This window comes from Ammospiza caudacuta, chromosome 1, assembly GCF_027887145.1.
Source record: "Ammospiza caudacuta isolate bAmmCau1 chromosome 1, bAmmCau1.pri, whole genome shotgun sequence".
NCBI lineage: Eukaryota > Metazoa > Chordata > Aves > Passeriformes > Passerellidae > Ammospiza > Ammospiza caudacuta.
Window position 1 is genome coordinate 24,822,482 of NC_080593.1, and position 16,367 is coordinate 24,838,848.

General features: G+C 45.0%; 2 protein-coding genes across 4 annotated transcripts in view; both read left to right on the forward strand.

Moving 5' to 3' along the window:
* Positions 1-1,609: 1,609 nt before the first annotated feature.
* LOC131568882 (guanine nucleotide-binding protein G(I)/G(S)/G(O) subunit gamma-11) lies at positions 1,610-5,209 on the forward strand. 2 transcript variants are annotated; one of them, XM_058821041.1, is made up of 3 exons: positions 1,610-1,718; positions 1,845-1,948; positions 4,771-5,209. In XM_058821041.1, exons 2-3 carry the CDS (start codon positions 1,853-1,855, stop codon positions 4,894-4,896), a joined length of 222 nt encoding a protein of 73 aa, XP_058677024.1. In that variant the 5' UTR covers positions 1,610-1,718; positions 1,845-1,852; the 3' UTR covers positions 4,897-5,209. The 2 variants fall into 2 exon arrangements, with proteins under 2 accessions (XP_058677024.1, XP_058677014.1); XM_058821031.1 differs by lacking the exon at positions 1,610-1,718 and having other exon boundaries at positions 1,723-1,948.
* An 87-nt stretch (positions 5,210-5,296) lies between these two features.
* LOC131568849 (probable acyl-CoA dehydrogenase 6) overlaps positions 5,297-16,367 on the forward strand; it is a 75,317-nt gene continuing 64,246 nt past the window's right edge. For both annotated transcript variants that reach the window (XR_009275750.1, XM_058820982.1), the window contains exon 1: positions 5,297-5,494. Coding sequence is in view for 1 of the 2 variants with exons in the window: in XM_058820982.1 (XP_058676965.1) it covers positions 5,348-5,494 (147 nt within the window). In the remaining variant the exon portion in view is untranslated. The remainder of the gene's footprint in view (positions 5,495-16,367) is intronic.

Sequence of the window (16,367 nt, forward strand, 5' to 3'; positions counted from 1 at the left end):
TTCAATTTCCTCTGTGCACAGACATATAGAAATCAAAGTCTGATTTAAAGCCACCTATCCATCAGTGCTGCTATTCAGCTTCTCCTTTGCTTTCACTTAGATCAAGTAAATATCTGTAAAAATATATGAACCACAATAAAAGTTAACACAGCGAGTGGTAGAAAGTCCATCACTCACTGCCATCTGCAGAGCCTGTCACATCAGCAGGCAGGTCAGGGAAAGTTTTCCATTACAGAGCTATGGATACCAAATTCTTCCCACCCCAACCGTGTCAGTGGTGTGCCAGAGCCCACCTTCAGCTCACTCCTGCACCCTACCCCTGCCTCCACCGCATCACATGCTCTCTGCCTCTGCACACCACAATGTTTCTGCTCCCACCAACAGCCCAGGCTGTTCTGGGGCACTGGACAGCCAGCTCCTTACACCTGTTTTGGCTGGCCCAGGACCAGCAGCTGGTGGGGTTTGGGAATGCAGCTGTCAGTGTAGGTTATGGGCGTGTAGAAAGCGCATGCCACAGCTGGGGAGGGGAAGATAGTAGCCATAGGGAGAGGAAGAGAAACTGATTTCAGTGAACTGGCTGAAGTAAAACGAATACAAACCCCAAGGGCACTATAGGAGCAGTGCTGGAGATGTAAATCTTACATGCTGCTGACAGCTGCTTACATCTGGTGAGTAGGAAGAGGTTGGAGAAAGGAGTGTGTTTAATGGGAAAAAACAGAGGAGGAAAGAGGGAGGGTTAATTGCCTATAAAGATCTTTGAAGTGGCAGATAACAGAAGGACTGCAAGCCCATTTTAATGGCCTGTAGCTATGTTCAGTCTCACGGGCCCTGAATTGTGCTTCCATTGCTATTGTAGGAAAACAGCTACTAGGATGACAGATGCTAGGTGTTGTGCAAGCATGCATGGAGGGACCACTCCGTTTCTAAAAGCATAGAAACCTATTTGGGATCTAGACCTCAAAACCATATGCAACCACAGGAGAAGAATTTCCTAACTCCTTCTTGCATTTTCTGAATGCATCACTTCCCTTATGTTGAGTACTCCACCCCAACACCTGTCATAACTCCATGTGTTCAGAGACCCTTGTGCAAACCAGGCACAATAGCCTTCTTATGCAGTTGCAAGTCTGCTTTGCAGACATACCTACCAAAAAGTTGCAATGTCTGGCACTGATGGGCTGGCCACCTGTTGAGGCACTTTATGTGGGAGCAGTTTCTTCCCCTCTCTACCTTAGTCAGTTCATCTGTAGTGGTAATGCACAAGTATTGAGGAAGGTACCCGTGCACGCCACCTGCTTCTGCCTTAGCAGAGGGGGAGAAGAACACAGAGCCCAAGGATGCAGGTGACACAGAGTCTGAGTCATTTCTATGGCCGGGAGGTGCATGGGGAGAAGATGGTGGGGAGAAAGATCTCATGCTGGGCCAAAAGCTCCAGCCGACCTCGCTGCTCTTGCCCCGCACTGGAGTTGCGGAGGGTGAAGCCAGGGAGGTCAGCACAGGAGGGTCTTCCAGCTCCCGGCTCCTGCTGGGACGGCCGGACCTCCCTGCGCTGGCAGGGCCGGTGTCAACGCCCCGGCAGCGGGGCCGGGCCGGGCTCTAATCCGGTTAGGGGGGATTAGCGCGCAGGTTTAAAGGCCGGAGCGGCGCGGGGAAGGGGTGCGGGGCGCCGGAGAGGAAGCGGCCGGGGCTGAGCAGCGGGGCAGCCCGGCCGGCAGCGTGTGAGTGAGCCGGGGGCGGGCCGGGGGCGGCCGTCCCGCAGCTCCGCCACCGCCCGGGGGCTCCGGGCCCGGCGCCCTCGCTGCCCAGACGTAACCTTTTGTCCTCACTCCTTGCGCGCCCCGTAGTGTAGACGATGCCAGCCATCAACATCGAGGACCTGAGCGAGAAGGACAAACTGAAAATGGAAGTGGAGCAGCTCCGGAAAGAAGTGAAGCTGGAAAGGCAGCCGGTGAGCGGGCGCGGAGAGGGGGCCGGAGCTGCCCGGGGCCGGCTGTGGAGCGGGGGGCGAGCCCGTTCCTCCGGGGGCGGCGGGGCCGGGCGGGGCTGTGGGAGCCGCTCGTCCGCAGAGCCCCGGCTGTTTTGGGACGGCCGCGCTTTGCACCGACGGTCCTGCCGCCACTTTGGGTGAGGGGCCGGGGACGGCGCTGTTGGCACAGCGCTGCTAACACCGCGTAGGAGCGCCGGTCCTTGCCGGGGGTGGCTGTGGAGCCCGGGGGAAGGAGCGCATCATCGCTTGGATAAAGCGCCCCGAGGGGCTGGCGCGGGCCGGCCCGCCGCGGCAGGATTTGGCACCCCTTAACTTAATCCCGGTGGATTTGGCACCCCTTAACTTCCCCTCCCCTCGAGTCCCTGGCGCCCAAGGCCGGCACAAGACCGCCTTGCCGGGCGAGGGAGGAGCGCGTCGCGCTGTTCCCCCCTTCTGTAGCAGAACGCCCAGGGACGTGCTGGTGCTAGGGGAGGATGGCCCTCCCCGGGCAGCCAGGGCAGCCCCATCGCGGCACTGCGCCCTGCCTGGCCCCTAGCCGGGTCTCGGCTGCCCGCGTCCCCGCCCCGCTTCCCGTGCCGCGCAGCGCCCGGGCAGGAGCCAGAGCACCGCCCGTGCCGAGCCGTGACCCACCCAGCCTTGTTTCATAGACATCTAGACATTCACACTGATTGTTCCTTCCCACAAGTACTTTCCCCTTAAAGGTTTATGGTTTTGTACATTTTCTATAGACGAAAGATGTGCAGAACTGATCATACTCTATGATGAAACTAATTTTTTTTTAAAAATTCTGCATGCCAGCAGAGGCAAATTACACCTAAATAAACCCTTCAAGTTAGGACCAAAAATACATTTGTATGTGGGAATCAGTAGCATTAGTCATGTTGATTACACTGAAGGTCTAGGTTTTACCCCAAGAATAAAAATGCCAATGCTGAAGTTATGTTTTAGCTGTGAGTTGGCTATCAGTGATTGTAGATATTACAGTATAGTCTAAAGCTCTAGCAGTATTGACGGCTCAACATCCAACTAGTGTTGATACCTATGTCATCTCTCAAAGATAATTCCTAGACAACTGAAATACACTCCGCAGGACATAAAGTTTTGGAAATAATAATAATTCTAAATACTTGTCTACATTTTTGGAATAAACCAAAACCCTGATCGCTTTAGGAAAATGGGTATTTTTCAATTTTCCTGTAGTGAAGCATGTTTAATTCTACCAGTGCATTGTAACAGAAGTTTTGCTGTGAGAATGAAATTGTTGTTATTGTCACAGTCCCCTGGTACCTGTGTGGGTGTTACAGGGACTGGGAAATGCAGAAACCACATTACTCTTGGTACCAAAAGCAAAACGTCAGACAAATTTTTTTTTACCCCCACTAACAACTTTACAAAATAAAAAGGAAATGGCCTTTGGAATGAATAAAAATTTCTAAATGTATATTTAAGCAGACTTTTTTACTTGTAAGTTAAAGTGATCCTGGCAGTGCTGACTGAAGTAAAACCCTGGTCCTTCATATACTTTGGCATGCAACTGTGCTATAGTGTTGTTAGGTGCTCCAGTTTAGATGAACAAAGTTGGCAAGGCACAGAAGAACAAGACACGTATAATGGGATTTCTAGGTGCAGCTCCTTCTTTGCTCTAAGGCAGCTAGATCTTATTTTATGCACTGTTTAATTGGGAATTAACTCTCTTCCTTCTGATGACTTAAAGACTAATTTTGCACAGGCCATGCTCTGTTGTTTGTGATGCAGTAAGTAAATTCATTGGTTCTCTTGTTGTAGTTTTACCTTTGAAATAAAATGTAATTAACAGAGGAGGCAAGGGGCCTTAAATTAGAAATACTAATCATCTAGTGGCCTGGCCAGCAGCTGGGCCTGCTGCTGACTCTGCACAGCAGTACCACTGCAGGGCCTGCGGGTACGAAGGGAGGAGGTAGGGACAGAGCAGGAGTGTGTCCTCAGGCATGTCAGGTATTTGAGCATCTAGGGACAGTTTCTGCTGGCACAGAGAGCAAGAGATGTGTGTGCACAAGGAACCTCAGGAGCCCCAGACATTCACTTGTGCACTCTCAGACTCCACAGACACCATTACCACATGTGCTGCATGTGTCAGTGAACAAAACTAAACACCCTTCTTCCTCCTCGCTGGGTTCTGTGCAGGCTTGCCTACATCAGTGCTAGTTTGATATAAATGCTATGGGAACTATTATGGTCTCAGAACACAATAGGCTCTTATATTAACCATTGTTTGAAATAACCCCAGGTAACCAGTAAATAAGTTGTCTTTCCTAGTTAGACCCTCATTCAAGGTGCATCATTGCTATAGTAGAACTGCAAAGTAAGAATTGGTATTACCACTGAAAAATCATTGCTGAATGTTTTGTTTGTGAAAAAACACATAAAGCCATAACTACTTTGAAACTGAATTGAAAGTTACTGACCCTGAAACTATTGACCATAAGTCATGCTGGTGCTGAGGGAGAGTGTGATCCCCAGCTTAATGAAACTAGATCGGCTAATTATGAACACAAGTTTAACTATGCAGCAATGGCTGTTCGGAGTTGCATTTACATTCCCAGAGACACTCACATGCTCTGTCAATATCAGGCTGTGAAAAGAGAGGAAGGAAGCTGAGTATGCACGTGCTTAGTGCTCTGTGGCCAGATATTTTATGCTTGGTGGGAAGGTGAATGAGAGAGAATATAAATTCATGGGTTTCCTCCACTGATGAACATTTCCCACGGCCGTAACGCAGCCACTCTTCTGTCCTTTCCCTCGAGGTGTCCAAGTGCTCCGAAGAGATCAAGAACTACATCGAGGAGCGGTCGGGAGAGGACCCGCTGGTGAAGGGGGTCCCCGAAGACAAAAACCCCTTCAAGGAGAAGGGAGGCTGTGTCATCGCTTAGGAGAAGGAGCCCCCGCCTGCCCCTGCAGCAGACATTCCTCCCGTACCCGTAGGGAGCGACTAGCGCGTCCCCTCCGCCGCCGGTCTGTGTCGAACGAGCACAGGAGCGGATTTATTTTCATTTTCTATTTCTCCTTACAAAAATACAGTAACCCTCGCGAAAGCAGCCGAGCCCCGCGCCGGCCGCTGGCCAGGGCCGGCTGTTCCCCGCTCCCCGCCGTGGCCGGCCTGTGTCGCTGCGCGGGGCCCGCTCGCCACCCGCTTGTCGGTCGCTTCATGGCTGTTCGTTGGCATTAAAGAGAACCTGCCCGTAACCCGAGAGCTGCCGTGACTTGCTGCCGGGGCGAGAGGAGTGGGAGGAGGGGCGGGGCGGGGCGGGGGCTGCCGGCGGCCCGGGCTGGCTTTCGGGACACGGCGGCTGTAGCGGCCTTTGCCCGGCACCGGCGGCGGCCATGGCGCTGCGCGGCGGCGGGCGCTGGGCCCGGCGCCTGGGCTGGGCGCTGCGGGGCCGCACCTCGGGGCCGCGGTACGCCGGGGACGCCCCGCGGTTCGCCGGGGACACCCCGCAGCACCGCGACCTGCGGGAGGCCCTCCGCAAGGTACCGAGGAGCGACCGGGCAGCGGCGGGACCGCGGGACACCCGGCCTGACCGCCCCGTGCGGGGAACGAACCAGGGCAAGGGCAGCGAGCCGAGAGAACGGCTCGGGATGTGCTTAAATGAGTAAACTTCCCTGTGCCAAGGGAAGAAACGGAACCGTGTGTGCCCTGCCTGCGGGTGACCCGCCGGGTGGCTGAGCCTTGCCCGGCGTGTGCTGCCCGGGCCGGAGCGGGGGCTCGGTCCCCGTTCTAGAGGAGCACGACGGACACATAATGGGAGTGTCCTGCAAGACTCAGTCATAAATCAAGAGGAAACGGAGCGCTTCTGGTAACGTAGCATGTAGATTGAGTGCCAAATGGCAACCTGCAGGAACAGTAGTGCTGGCGAGCTCTGTGTATTCCATGTCAGTGAGGTCAGTGTCACCTGTAGATCTCATCTCCGTGGTACTGTTCAGGGCGCCTGCCAAAGCCAGAGAATCAGCAGGTTCGGCTGTAGGGAGCCCTGGTGTGGTGCCCACTGCTGGGCTGAGCATCAATGGGAAAGAGAAATCCACCTTTAACCTAGGAACCGCTGAGAAAAGTGCTGGAGTTCAGTACCTGCTGCAAGGGCCAAACACCATTATTGTGGCCACCACATAAGAACGTACAATGGGTTCAGGTGAAGGGAATGTAAGGACTTATCTCAGATTGCAGGCAGGTTTCCAAATTCTAGCTGGCGTGCAGTGCTCTGCTGTAGTTTTTTAAAAACAGTATGCTCTGGATTGCCAGATACTTTCATGTGAGTATGCTCTGGATTGCCAGATATTTTCATGTGAGAATGTCCTATCTTTCATGGACGCTTTTAAAAATTACTTGCAGAATCTTGTATTTCCCTGAATACGCTTTATTATTTCCAAACTTCACCTCCAGTCCACTGTGGACAAAAGATAGTGGAGTTACTTCTGAAGGTAAGATTTTTTTAAACTTTCACACTTCCAGTGTTAAAATATCCCAAACCCAGTGTTTGGGTCAGATTTCTGTCACTGAGATCTGTTATCATCGAGCTTTGGGAGAACGGGATGTATCTTCTGTGTTATATAAAAGAAATCCAAATAAGGAGGAAAAGAGACCCATGACTTGTCACTTTCTTAGCAAATTACTTTCATTACTCTACATTCCTGGACTCTTTGCAAAGCAGAAATAAGATGATACAGAAAGAACCAGAAGCTGGAAATGAATCCTCACCTGGATTAATAGTGTAGAATTTTGTAGTTAATACCACTGTGTAAAATTTGTGCTGATTCTTTCTGGAGAGAGCCTCCATATATCTGTGTATCTTCAGAGCTATCTGCCAAATGAACTTGTTCCCTGGCATGCTGCCCTTCATTACCTGCCCAGGGACAACAACTGCATTAGTAAAAAATTCATGTCATGAAACTCAGAGGACAAGGACAGAGCTTGTAAAGGAGGTAATCTGGTTCTTTGTCATGGATAGGCTAAGGCACATATTGTTTTGTATCTCAAGTATTTGCAGCTGTGTATTTATTGAGGACAGGGGAAGTAGCTATATTAGTGTCTGCTAGTGCAGTGTTTGCTTCTCTGTTGTGTGACACACTGCTTTTTTAAATAAAACTTTCCCCTCCTTTTCCCCTTGTTTTTATGCCCTCCATGCCTTCTGAAGTGCAGATAACAGAATGCTCTACCTTGCTGAGTTCAGGGCAGATAATTAAATCATGGGCTAAGAGAGAATGTGATGCTACATTTATCACATAAAGCCCTGTGATGAATATATTGTAGAATAAATCACAGTAGACAATATAAACCAGCTTATTGAATCGCCCTGCATTAAAAAAAAATGCTTATATAGCACTTATTTTAGATTTCCTCTGATCATATTGGAAAAAAATAAAAATCACTATTTATGTCAAATCCAGTCGGATGTTCACACAAAGCTTCTAGCAATCAATGTTCGATTTGTCTTAAGTTAAGCCTTTCTCTAGTGATTTTAGGATAAATTGAAAAGTGTCCCCAAAGTCTTTGGGAGAGAATGGCCATTCAGTATCCACAACACATTTTAAGTATACCTGTTATATATTCTGGGGCACCCTTCCAGTAGCTAAATGCAGATGCGAGTACCAGAGAAATCAGAGAAATGAGCAGTGCAATTCCATGAGTGAGAGCTGGGGGTTTTGTTTGTTTGTTTGCATTAATTTTATTTTTTAGTGTATTAACGTACTTTAAATGATCTATAATTTCCCAATTGTTCTGAGCAGGATGAGGAAGAGACTCTTATAATTCCAGGGGGCTGTTTTTAGCAAGGGTATTGAAATAATTCTGTGAGTGGTTTCCTTTACAGCTTTATAGGTCACCACCCTTCCTCTTGGAAATTGAAAACGTAACTTTTCCTTAACTTCTTGAACAATGCTTGCAGTACACTGGTATCCTACAGCTTGCTTCAGTAATTACTACAGCTGGTTTGAAGAAAAAAGTTTAACTTACTCTGTGTATATGTGTCTAACAGTATTCATATACATACAACATGTATGTGGGCTGCTTATTTGTCTTTTTCTCTGGCATTAGTAGTAAGAAACTTTGGAAATGCTGAAATTTGACATACATTTTGCTAGAGCTGCATGTAGTGTAAAAATGACATTTCATTTTGTGCCCAGTGGTGATTGAGTATAGTTACACTGTGTTGTGTGTCTGTAGGATGAGCATTTCCCCCATGACAATGAGACTCCACCAAGGGACACTGCTTCATTGTTTGCCATTCTTGGCTTGTATGTCATGAGTTTCTGTTTATTAATATATATCAATAGATTTTTGCAGCAGTTAACGTCTCTTTGTATTAGAGCATGCAGGATCTGAATTTAATATTCACATTTCCTATAACTTTCTGGTAAAATTTCTGTAATTTTTCCATCAAAATAATATGGCTCTTTCTGACTACCTGCAAAATAATGAAGGGTGACAACTATTATCATTGGGGCACCTTGGATGGAGTTGGTTTATTTATCATTTTAAGAAATCATAAAACCCTGCCACACAATGGTGTTGGTATTAGAAAGAATACTTTAAATGCCAGTTTCTCACTAAGTTGGAAGAGAGAAAACATGCAGCTGAATCTGAACAATTACATGACTGGCACCTGCAATTTTAAAACCTAGCTTATCATACACCCAAGTTAAAGGCTTCTGCAAGAGAGCAGTATGGCAAGGCTCACAGATTCTGCGCTGACTGCCCTTCTGTCTAAGGGAAGCAAAATGTATTCCCAGGTTCTGGGGTATTGCAGTCTTTTTCATCTTGTGTCTGCCAGAAACATCACACGAACATTTAGGGGCTAATTCTCGTGCTGGTACGAAGAATTTTTGGTAGCAATTTATCAGAGAAGAAATCTTCATCATTGAATTTTGTTGTTATTGGAAGAGGCAGCTGGGATACACCACTGTAATGTGAGAGACCACCAAGTACACCTAGTAGTGCCCTACCAAGAAGTGCTTTTAAATCAGTGTAGGAGAACAGGAGTGGAAAAAAAAATGAGGTACAGTTTATTTAAGCAAGCTCTGTAAAAAGCTTTTTCTCATAATAAGAAAAATGTCACTTTCTGTACAAATGCTTCAGTGTGTAGCAAAAGTGCAATTAAGGCAATTTTGTAATCAGTGCTCCTATTTGTTACTTGGTGTCAGAGTAGAGCTGACATTGAGTTGTTATGTCCTAACACTGGATTTTTTTTTCCTACCTCATATCAGTGTTAGAACAAATTTCCACTGTATCTAGTTAGACTTTTCAGTGAACAGTTTTTAGTACAACTATGCCTCGTGGATATTTTTGTGCCTCAGATCTAGCTATTATATTGCTTTATCATTGCCACATTTGATTAGGCAATACAGTTATGCATTTATGAGAACTAAAATTGTGTCTTAATAAGCACTTTATGCCTGAGGAAAAAACTGGGGTTGATACTGGTTTAGCCTGACAGTTCAAATGTGATGGTGTGGGCTGCAGTGAAAGAACTTGTTTTGTTCCTCCAGGGATGTAGATTCAGAAGGAGAACCCAAACCCCAGCATGCCAGCCTCTGGTGGACATTACACTCTATCTAATCAGCACCTGGGTGCTGGAAAGTAAGATTTGCAGGTGCAAGAAAATCTCTGTGGTCATTTTCTCAGTCTTGTATCTCTTTCATAACTCAATACAAGTAGCCTGGACACCATTCCAGTGGCCAGAGCTCCCTGTTGCCGAAAATGCTTGTCCCAGCTCAGTGCCTAGATTAGCACAGCACACATTTTTGGTCTTGTAGGACTACCCTAGTTTAAAAGCCTCTGCTGTCAGATCCCAGGAATAGCTGTGCCCTCAGCACTCGGTTTTTTACAAATGTTGGGATCCTCCCTTTTCTGCCATACTCTTGGATAGGGCAGTTGAAAGGGATGTATTTGTGAGTGTGCAGGGACTGCCAAGACACTCAGGTCTGCACAGGAGGGATTCATCTTTGCAACTGTCTTTGGAAAAATGACATAAGGTCGTGGTGTTGGCTGGGATCGTGTGTGTTCCTTCCCAGCTGGAGCTGCCTTCTAGCCTCTCATTCCTCAGGAAATGGTTGAGCAGGGCTCAGCTCCAGGCTAGGGGGCTGAACCTTTCATTTTCTTAGCATGGTAATAATGTGTGCCCCCTGCTTCAGCAATGGGGCCCCCAGATGTGCCAGCAGCTGCATGGGGGGGAGGGCAGGACATGCTTCTGCACTCCTTGGTGAACTTTTAGCATTTTAGTATTTCAGTAAGTGTTGGCAAAAACTTTTTAGTTGATTCAGGGTTTGGATTTTTTGGTTTCCTGAAGTTAAAACTGTAGTCAGATGTATGGGACCAAAAGATAATCAGTATTCAAATTTCTGAACCAGTACTCAGCCTTGCTTTACCTATTAGGTTTATTGCAAGGAGCTGCGTTGCAGTGAAAAGGAAGAAACACAATGATTTAAACAGAAACATGTCTAGGTACTGACAAATGAATAGACCAGGCACAATTGCAGAATACTTATAAAGTGCGTGCTTTTTTCCCATGGAAAATCAGATTTTGTAAAAATAGATGAGGGCAGGTATGCTTTATTATACAATGAGAAACTGCCAGCTCTTACATTGTAGGGTTTTTCCCTCCACTAATTTTTCCCTCTGAGAAAGGGAAAATTTCCTTTAGTAACTGTTGCCGTATTTGGTGATCACAGCTGTCTTTGGTACCCAGTGCAGTAGCAGATTGCAGAATACTTTGTTGCCTGTGGCACAGCTTAATTGAAGGTACAAAAATGAATCGTTGTGCTCTGATTAATCAGTTTTAACTGCATGTATTTCCAATTTAAGCCTTATATTTTCAAGCTACTAGGAAAATCTTCTGAGTTTTTTCTTTATATAAGCTTACTCAATATTGGTTTAAAACCTGTTGGAATCTTCTCTGGAAGGTCAGTTCTGGCCACAGCTCTGTGCAGCAGCATTGGAGAAACCCACTTTTTTTGTCTTCTCAGTGATATATTCAGTAGGTTCTTTTCTCTCTGTGGGCTACACCTTGTCCTGCAGGCACCAAGTACAACCATTAGCTTCTGCATATAACATGTATGAAAAGAGAGGGAAATAAAATGTTTGAAAAACTTTAGTCAAAATTACTTTGGTTTTGTTCTTTATTTTAATTATGAGGAAATTCTACATCTAGGATGTTTTTTCACTTTTTCACAGAGTCACAAAATGGATGTCTACTTTTAAACTGAACTTTTCAGTTCAACCCCATATCATCATGGAAAATGTTTTCTTGGCTTGTTTCCAGAAACAGTCTGATGACAGCTCAGGGTACAAAAGTTTCCATATCATGATTGAGGCACAGCCTCAAATCCCATATGCAAATAGGGCAAATTTTTCAATGACAATTCTTGTAGCTGATCATTTGCCCAGGTGTGTCACATGATATATTTGGCTGGGTAGCCAGCTGGGAATATTGAGTAAGAGATGCATATTGTATGCAAATGCCAAATCTTCTATATTGTGGGCAAGAGGAGACTTGTCTGTGAGGCAGAGAAGTGTTTCAGCAGCATCTGGGACATTTTCTATCTGGACATGACCCCTTCATAGCAATGAGTTATATTTTACATAGATCTCCTAGGTGAGCTCCTAACTAATAATAACAACTCATGTTTTTATAGGAGGATTGAGGGCTATCCCCCTTGTTTCAGTTAGTATTTAAAAATCCCCAAAAACAACAACAAAAAAACCAACACCCCAAACAATCCCCCAAAATAACCCAACCACAAAGAAAACAATCCCCAGAAAACAGTCCTGCAAAACTTCCTGAAGACCTTTGCCCTGTGCTGGTGGTGCATCCTGAAAGAGGAAGCAGTAGGCTGCAGCTTTGCTCTCTAGATTGCCGCAGACCATAGGCAAGCCTGTAATGAAGGATTTTGCTTGCCAGAAGAAAGTGCACTAAATAACTTTGTGTGAGCAGGCAAGGTTAGCACTGCAGGGAACATTTTCTGGCTGCTGTGTGGTTAAATCATATTTGTTTAATGGGGTTATTTTTAGCCTGTTGTGGTGTTTTAAGTCACATACTGCCTCTGCTTCTGCACCTGATGTCATGGCAGACTGAATGATTGCCTCTTCTGCCGCAGCGCTGAGCCTGTCAGGCCAGGCTCTCCACCACCACGCTGGGTGATCCAGGCACAGGGGCAGCTCCTGGCTTCTGCCAGGGTCTCCTAGCATGTGTCATGGGGGCTGGAAGCACAGCACTGCCATCCATCCCGCCAGCGCTGCAGGGACATCACAAATGCAGGACGTGGATTGGCCTACTGTGTGGCATAGACATTCTCATCGGTGAGCTGCCGTGGCAGAAGCTCAGTCTCTCCACAGCCTCTCTAGTAGGGAGCAGATACAAGGAGCTGACCTGCTTCTCTCACACGCCTATATTCTCCCTGGTTCTGTCCTTAATATGTTTCCACACCTCAGTCTCCTTCCCTGTGGCCTTTCCCTACCTTTCTGAAGAGTATTCCTGGGAAAGGATTGTCCATCAAACTTTATTTAGGACGTTGGAAGAGTCTTGAAAGAGTCCAGGAGGGCTATGACCTCCAAGCCCTTGAGTGAGAAGAAATGAGTAATATATTCTGAGAAACTCATTCAGATGTGCTTGGGATGCATGCCTTGGGGGAACCAAGATGGAGATCAACGTGTGGGAAGTGGGCAGCTGCTCTTTGAACTGGGGACTTTTTTTCCCCACATGTTTTTCACAGGGTCATGAAATGGATGTCTAGTTTTAAATTGAACTTTTTCATTTCAACCCCATATCATCATGGAAAACCTTCCCTTGGTCTTCCTGTGCAGCAGCTGAGAAGACCTGCACAGGCTGCACGTGTGGCCAGTCAGGAGCTCACCAGTGGGGTCCTGGCTGCCTTGCACCCTGGGGCTGGGTTTTGGAGTCCAGCTTTGGTAGCACCAATGTGTGGCCCACGGGTTTGCCCACCTCAGCTTTGGGTTTATTTTTTATTTTTTTTTTTTTTTTTTGCCTTAGCATCTTTCTAAAGTACTACCTTGACCTCAACACAGTGTTGCTACAATGCTGAGTTGTCTCACATTGCAGTCATTACTCCTTGTGGTTTTGATTAAAACTGAAGGGAAAATGTAGTTTTGAAGGCTATTAATTATTTGCTTTATTTATTGGTGATATAGAAAGCAAAGAAATCTCTGGTCTATTACCTCTTGTTTGAGTCATTGTTGCACTAATATCTACGTATAACCACTCAAGAACTGTCATTAGTGGTTTGTTGTTTATTTATTTGCTTTTTATATTAAGATTCTATTAACTGTGTCTTGTTTGGTTATTCTAGCAATAGAGGTAAGTTCAATTACTGTAACTTGATTTAAATGGGAAAAAATTCTGCTCCTAACATAATACGGAACAGTTATGTCATAAAATCATAGAATCATAGAATGGTTTGGATTGGATAGGACCTTAAAAATCATCTACTTGCAGGCCCCCTACTCTGGGCAGGGATGTTGGACACCAGATCAGCTTTCTCAAGGCCCCTTTCTACCTGACCTTGAACTCTTCCAGGGACAAGGCATCCACAACTTCTCTGGGCAATCTGTTCCAGTGTTTTACCACCCTCTGAGTAAAGAATTTCTTTCTAACATCTAATCTAATCCTGGCTCCACAAACTCCATTTAATATTCTTAATCCAAAATACCTTTTTCTTAGACATTTTCTTTTGCTTCTCTAATAAATTAGTCTAATCTCAGCTGAGGTGTAACTCACAGGGAGCTGTAGTAAAAATTTGTGTAATTTTTTAAGAATTCAGTTTCTTGTTTCAAAATTCATCATCTTGCTAATAGTGTGCTGAAACTGTACACTGTGCAGTCTTACAAGGGGCACTTAGAAGAGGTATTTTGTGTAGAACTGGTGTGGTCTTTAATTTCTGAATTGTATGATAGGAGGTAAACATGCTGGTGAATAATGAAAAATAATCTTTAATTGCTGTAAAAGTCATCTGTACATTCTCTCAGTACCCAAATTAATTAAGGTACAGTTTCTACTGTTGTAGAATGCATTTCTTTTAGAATTCAAAATTAAATGGCATTGCTAATGTTTCTGTGTAGTTGCTGATACAACTACAGTATTGGCAAAAATACTGAACATCAGCATCATATATTTTTGTTACTTTTCTCATTTAAATAACATACCAAGTTTCAGTGGAAAAACTGTGGCAGTGATTTGGGGAGATATTTTAATTGCTTTTTTCTGAAGAAAAACTAAAATTACCTGTTTCTAACAAAATCTGAATTTATGTCTCTGTCCCCTCACCAACCCTGCCATGGCATTTCCCCAGACCTGGTCAGGAAGCTACAGGTGCTGTTTTCACAAAACTTTGTCAAGACAGTTTCTAATGAAAACACTTATTTTTCATACCATCATTCAACATGAAGTAAATTTGTTGGCTTGATCCATTTCCACTCTGGCAAGTATCCAGAGTGTTTTTAATAATTCACAGCTGATAAGAGCCCTGAGGGCATTTTTGGAGGCTCCCCAGAGAGCAGCCTGAGCTCATGCTGGGATGCAGGCTAAGCCAAGGCTGCCTCCAGAACCTGGTCCTTTAGGTTTGCATCTTTATTGCTCGGATGAAGTAGCCTGAGAAAAACACCAGTTCCATACAGACTGTTCAAACATACAGTTCAGATAAATAAGATTTACTGTGTTCTTGCTGTCAGGAAAAGAACGCTTTTTGTTGTGGTGTACTGGTACTTCAACAAGTAGGAAGGTTATATGGCTCCTTAATCAACTTTACACCCCAAATGCCATTGAGATTTGGCCAGCTAGATCAGGTGGAAAGATTTCTTTTGTGGCTGGGAATATCTGTCAGATGACATCTGTAGTATGGTGTGCTAAATATTTCTACTGTTAGAAGTTTTAGATCTTGTTATAGTTGGTATCCTGGTGATGGAAGTCTAAATGCTGGCACTCATGATTTCCATGTTTCTCATGATTTCCATGTTTCTCATGATAAAGCACATATAAATAAGCAGACCAGATGCTCACATACTGCTGAAAGCTTGCTTCTGTGCAATTGCCAAACACTGCACGGATACCTTAGGGTTTAAGTTAAGATCCCTACATAATATTTGCCTGAAGTTCATGTGTAAAGTACTTTTCTGAGGGTACAAATGTGAGGAAATAGCTAAAGCCAAGGGAGGGGACAAATCAGATGGTTAAAGTACAAAGCGTTATTTGACCTGTCTGCAGCAAGGTTTTAAACATTTAATTTTGTGATCATTCTGTCACTGCTGGCTTGGCTCTTTAAAAATACCTCTCCTTGTTTCAATTAGCTTTTCTAGGAAGGGATGACAATACCCAGTAATCAGTGCTGAAGCACCAGCCAGTTGAGGAGTACTGTAGTTCTTCAGGAATTTGGCTTATGTTTTTATGAGGTTGTACAAGGAAAGGTGTTCCATAAAACCACAGTGAATGGTCCAGTAGCTAAGAAGAAACTGTGGCTATCAATATCTGGACTTTGATTTAAAAAAAAAATTAAGGCCATACACAATTTATGGTTAATGCAATGAGGTTGTCTTTGGGGGTTTAATTGTATCATGCAAGGAAGATCTTGTTTTACTCAATGTGGCAAACTCACCTGGTAATAAATCAGTTCTGTTAAGCAATTTGAATTTTGCTCAAAGGCACAGGAACAAACCTGTAGAAATCATGGCTTAGTCATTGCGAATGTGCTTAACTTCAAAGGTAGCTTTGTATGTAGGCTACAAAAATACTTGGCCCAGTACCAGCTACAACAAACAAAACTATGGTAGCATATTCGCCACATATTTTTGCCAAGATCCATCAAAATACTTGAATAACTTTTTGTATGCTCTTTCCCTGGGTGTTTCAGTCCAATGAGCATTACCAGACAACAGCCAAAAAGGTGTAACCACCTTCAACACTGAGGGTCAGCATCTTAGGGTCTGAGCATATGGGACATGGTAATACTGAAGAGAAATGCGAGCTCTCCTAAATAGGGTTCTGCCAAGTATTTTTTTTACTACTGATCATTAGGCCTGTGTTAATCAATATAACAGTGAGAGAGAGATGATAATTACTGAATGAGTTGAACATTCAGTATACGAATTTCTCAGAATTTGGTGAGAGAAGTGAAAAAGTGATTTTCCTGTTACCAGCATTCAAGTATGCTTATTTCTGTGGCCAGCTGGAAGACAGAAAACAGCCATATATGGGTTGAAATTCTCCAAAGAATGTGCAATAAATACACAGTTTGGAAGAAGGTTTCGCAGGGTCTCAAGAACACAGCAGTCATGGAGGGAGAGGATTCTATTTCCAGCTCAAGAAATAGTTAGCACCACAGGACTTGTTTATTTAGTGGGGAAAGA